The sequence below is a fragment of the Rutidosis leptorrhynchoides genome, chromosome 1 (genome assembly GCF_046630445.1).
Source record: "Rutidosis leptorrhynchoides isolate AG116_Rl617_1_P2 chromosome 1, CSIRO_AGI_Rlap_v1, whole genome shotgun sequence".
Classification (NCBI taxonomy): domain Eukaryota; kingdom Viridiplantae; phylum Streptophyta; class Magnoliopsida; order Asterales; family Asteraceae; genus Rutidosis; species Rutidosis leptorrhynchoides.
The window spans coordinates 233,738,500-233,744,032 of NC_092333.1; the positions used below are offsets into that span (position 1 = coordinate 233,738,500).

Genomic DNA, 5,533 nt, shown 5'->3' on the forward strand with positions numbered 1-5,533 from the left:
TTTCAACCTTTCCTCTTCTTGGACACACATGGCAATCAACTCGCTCATTTTCCATTTCTCCCTTTGAGTGTTATAGTTGATCTTAAAAGGACCAAACTAAGAAGGGAGAGATTTCATAATGAAGTGAACGAGAAAACCTTCGGATATTTCCATGTCCATGCCCTTTAATTTTGAGGCCATGTCATTCATCATCATGATGTGCTCACGTACCCCACTAACACCATCATACTTCGTGGTAAGCATCTTAAGAATAAGGGTACTCGCATGAGATTTAGATGAGCCCTTAAATTGTTTCTCGACAAATTCTAAGAATTCTTTAGCATTTTCGAAGTCAGGAATGGCTCCTCGAATAGCGGGCGATATAGAATTCTTCATTATCATTAGGGACATGCGATTTGATCTTTCCCATATATCATAAGTCCTCTTTTGTTCAACCGTAGTTTTGTCGGTAAGAGGTGCAGGTTGATCAAATCTTAAAGTATCGGAACGGTTTCAAATCTTAAAGTATCGGAACGGTTTCAACTTATGGCTCCTCGCAAGTATGTTCGATTAAAATTAAATAATAATCTCTGATAATCAAACATCTTGAAAAATGCACCTACTCATTCTTTAACCATGATCATGCCAAATCAAAATTAATATTATAGATTAAATAATAATGTCCAAAACATTAAAATTAGTAGGAGCATAATTATTAATTCTATAACTGAAGAATCAATTCAAATACGTAAAGTATCGGAACGGTTTCAACTTATGCGAATTCAATAATATAATTAATTGCCATGATTTCATCATAATATAAGTAACTGCCATTTAACATTAATGTTCATTTGATATTAATTATAAGTTATCAATCATAATTTCTTTTGTTTTGTTTCTAAGTAACGTAATAAACAAGAGAAATACGTAAAAAAATAATAAAAGAAAAGAACTCATAATTGTTTTTTCAGAAACATTTAAATGGTGCAAATGAAAATTTTAAAGTTTATGAAATGTTTGAGATGGTATTGACGATTATCAGTCATAGTTTAAAAAAATAATAATCCCTTTTAGAATATAAGTCATAAGTAGTATCTCTTTGGAAACAAATATGCAATAGTGAACATAGGAATAATTCGGTTGCATCATTCTCATCATAAAAAAAAATACATTTTCATTTTCATGTGACATGTGTAATGTCTAAGCATCATGACATAAATAACACAGAACTCCATTTGTCTGAATATTTTAATTACTCATGACAAAGTGTAAATAATAAAATTATCTACGCATGTTAGGAAAAAAAATATAGATATCATGCTCAACAGTATAGAATTACATGATTACAAGGCTTTAGGACCATCTACATATAAGAATCCGACTATTTAATATTAACACGTGAAAGTCTATAAAATTTAATATGAACTTTCTGATTATCACACTCATAAACATAATTCGAATTTCTTATATGAGATAATTTGCTCGGATACCACATGTTAGACATAACATAATATTTCATCATGTAATTCATTAGATAAAGATTAAGACATGAAGATGTAAGGCTTACTTGAATGGAAAGATGAAGCCATAAGAACACAACTAGGATGTTTGATCTTCTACTTGATCATCTCCTTTAGTGATGGACTTAGAGTAATTGTAATGTGTTGTTGTTGTGTGTTACATAGAGGTGAAGAATGAGACTCTATTTATAGGAGAGGTCAAGGAGGGATCAACTCCAAATATTAAAGAGTATGTAACTTAATATCTCCCATCAAGATTAGTTAAGTGCATTCATTATAATATTTAAGTATGATCATAAAAAAAACTTCTTGTCAAGAGTCTTGATATCTCACCATATCAATAAGATGGTGACTTGTCATTAATAATGATATCTTGTGATCTCACCATATCAATAAGATGGTGACTTATTATTAATAGGTTAAGACACATTAATGATAGGAGTAATAAATAAGTCTAACAGTTAATATTTAACTGTCACCTTAATAATTTAGTCAAACTTTCATTGAATATAATGACCTAAACTGACATTTATTAAATTTGTAACTAATCTAACAGTAAATTTTAATATTATTTAATAGGACGGAGGAAGTACTGAATATTATAGTTTTTATAATCATTTGATAATTAGACTTTTCTAATAACAACTTTTACGATTCTCATTAAAAAAAAGGGAAAATGATAGCTACAAAAGCATAAACACGGGAAAAATAATATTAAGCATAAACACTGGTACATTGAGTTGGTTATAGGAAGTTATATTCGAGAAATAGTTGACTAATATAAATATATAAATAATTAGGAGATTGATTCGTACACCACTAATTTTTAGCCGTACACCACCAAATATGCATTATAATGTTGTACTTTACAACACTGTAAAGCACGTTTGGTGGTGTATGGTTAAAAGTTGGTGGTGTACGAATCATAACTCAAATAATTAAAACATGTAGGAATTTCTCAATGACAACCTTACGGAAAGTTCTTAATAATTTAGTTATTAATAATTACTATTAATTATAATCGATGAAACAGGAAAGAGGTTGGACGATGAAGTTAAGAAATTTTAGGCATCAAGCAAAATTATAAACATAGAAATCTTTTTAGTTTGGTGTCCTTGCAGACATAGTTGTCAATATTTTCATTTATTGTTTATATTGATTGATTGAAGTGACATCATCAGTGAGTTAATCATTTTCTCTTGATATCTTGTATTGACGTTATCAGTGAGTTCATCATCTTTCTCTGTTTCAGTGATATATACTATTCGTATGAGTGTATCATTGCAAATATACACACATTAGAACCAAGGATGGCCGGTGCAGTACCAAAACTGAAATTGGGTTCACAGGGATTAGTTGTTTCAGCACAAGGTTTGGGTTGTATGGGTATGTCCGCCAATTACGGACCTCCCAAACCTGAACCCGATATGATAAAGCTAATTCACCACGCCATTGAGTCAGGTGTTACCTTCCTTGACACCTCCGACTTTTATGGCCCACACACTAACGAAATCCTAGTTGGAAAGGTAAGTAACATATAAAGTTCTGAGTTTTAATCTATAAAGTAGTCTAGTGGTTGGGCCCTTGACACCTTCCTTGACACCTCACTAATTACATATTTTGAGTGGCCAGTAAAATGGTCGGAAACGGTCACGGAATAATCCGGTTAGGCCGCTTACATTTGAGTAAAAATACTCAATATTCCCGAGTAGCCCGAACAAATATAACCTTATCTGTGGTTTGCCCGTGTATCTAGGTGGCGTTTGGATCGCTTAATTGTAAAGTATTTATATGTTTAATAATCAAACATGTACATTTACTGAATAACAACTAACTTAAGTAGACTGTTTGTAATTGATTTGAGTTTTGGAATTTATAACTTTTTGCAGGCATTGAAAGGTGGATTGAGAGACAAAGTTCAAATCGCAACGAAATTTGGAATTCAGGGGAATTATGGGAAGGTGGAAGTGTGCGGTGATCCGGCCTACGTTCGATCATCTTGTGAAGCTAGTTTGAAGAGACTTGATATTGATTATATTGATCTCTATTACATTCATCGCATTGATACCCGTGTCCCGATCAAAGTCACGGTTAGTCTCTATTATTAAGATATTCTTTTTTTTCTTTATCGACTTTCGCTTAACACTTGTATATGTGACAAAATGTAATAAAAAGATGGGAGAATTGAAGAAACTTGTAGAAGAAGGGAAGGTGAAGTATGTCGGATTATCCGAAGCATCTGCATCGACAATCAGACTGGCCCACGCTGTTCATCCGATAACTGCAGTGCAAAACGAGTGGTCATTATGGTCTAGAGATATAGAAGATGAAATTGTTCCTACTTGCAGGTAAGTTTATAAGCTAATTTATATATGTCATAAGTCATTACTCGCAACACATAAATACATGACTCTGTTTTAGTATGTTTGATGATGATTGTTATGTAATGTTATGTTTGTTAGAAATCGGGTATGAATTGACTGCCGGATTCGTTCTTGAATCGTGTAATCACTATCTATATAAAGTATTTCGACCCTATGATTGCCTCGGTTACACGAAATCTTTACAGGGATCAAACAAAAATGCAATCAGTGTTTTTGGCAACGAAATCACTGATCAAATTGTTAGAGAATATGTGTGTGTTTCTGTTGGTTTGATGAATGCAGAATTAATGAACAAAAACGTTCATAAACTGTTATAGGAAAACAATTAAACTGAAAGGGTGTAACCCTTCAATTTTGGCAGGAAATTCGGTTATACCAAAAGGCACAACTATTCGCTGACACTTATTCAAATGCAACGTTTCTATGTATCGAATAGTGCAATTTCTGTTGAGGTTTCGGGGCGCTGCCCCGAACCCCGTGAGGGGCGCTGCCCCCTCGATCCATGCATTTTGCGCAATAGTTAGCAGCCAACTCTTACGGGCGTGTACTCCACACTTTCCGAACCCGTTGATAAGTATAGCTAGCTAACATCTGCATTCAAGTAAATCGCAACTAACTTAAAATGTACGTTAAAATCACCAACAATGTTATGTTGTGTTTTATAGAGAACTTGGCATTGGGATTATTCCTTATAGTCCTATTGGTAGGGGATTTTTAGCTGCAGGTCCGAAAGTGGCCGAAAACTTGATAGATGGCGACATAAGAAAGGTATGATATGTGCAGATGCATGTATAACGATACATGTGGCGAAAACTTGATAGTTTGTCCTTGGATATAAAGGATGAATGTGGGGTTAAATCTTGTTAACTAATTATTGCAGACTAATCCAAGGTTTCAGAATGTTGAGCACAACAAGACTGTATTCGAGCGAGTGAATGAGATGGCTACAAGGAAAGAGTGCACCGCAGCTCAACTATCACTAGCTTGGGTGCATCACCAAGGAACCGATGTGGTTCCAATACCTGGAACGACAAAGTTTGAAAACTTAGACCAAAACATTGGAGCTTTGTCTGTAAAGCTAACGTCAGAAGAACTGGCGGAACTCGAATCTTTTGCTTCAAGTGATGCGGTGAAAGGGGAAAGAAATGGATTTATGCAATTGACATGGATACATTATGAGACTCCTTCATTGTCCTCTTGGATAAGTGAGTAAGTTATTGTTTTGATTGAGCTTCACCTCCAGATAAAGCATTTGTATGCACAAAATCTTGTATTTCTTGTTTCCAGATTTAATGTGCTTTACTTCGTTTTTTTTTTGGTTCACCCCCAGATAAAGCACTTGTATGCATAAAATCTTGTATCTCAAAATTAGTGTATTTTTTCCATTTCAAATAATATGATATTATAAATTAGTATAATTGTATTGTATATATACTATTTGCCTCTCATACTTTGGTAGTTTCAACATGGTGGACACACATCAACTAACAAATTTTCAAAACAACCCCCCGAAACTATGTTACATGTGCAATATTCTGAAGAATAAAAAATAAAAAATAATTATTTTATTAAAAAAAGTTAAACAAACTCCAATCAAATTTTCAGCTGTCCCTATCTTTCCGCTCGACACGAGTTAAATTTTTTCCTACT

The 5,533-nt window shown here is 33.4% G+C and overlaps 1 protein-coding gene across 4 annotated transcripts; it reads left to right on the forward strand.

Annotated features, from left to right (window-relative positions):
- The first annotated feature begins 1,296 nt into the window (after positions 1-1,296).
- Positions 1,297-5,096, forward strand: LOC139868647 (probable aldo-keto reductase 2). 4 transcript variants are annotated; one of them, XM_071856988.1, is made up of 6 exons: positions 1,297-1,306; positions 2,823-3,025; positions 3,389-3,589; positions 3,675-3,847; positions 4,549-4,651; positions 4,764-5,096. In XM_071856988.1, the coding sequence occupies exons 1-6, from the start codon at positions 1,297-1,299 to the stop codon at positions 5,094-5,096; spliced, it is 1,023 nt and encodes a 340-aa protein (XP_071713089.1). The 4 variants fall into 4 exon arrangements, with proteins under 4 accessions (XP_071713089.1, XP_071713083.1, XP_071713100.1 ...); XM_071856982.1 differs by lacking the exon at positions 1,297-1,306 and adding an exon at positions 2,397-2,406; XM_071856995.1 differs by lacking the exon at positions 1,297-1,306 and having other exon boundaries at positions 2,810-3,025; positions 4,764-4,840; positions 4,885-4,924.
- Positions 5,097-5,533: the final 437 nt, after the last annotated feature.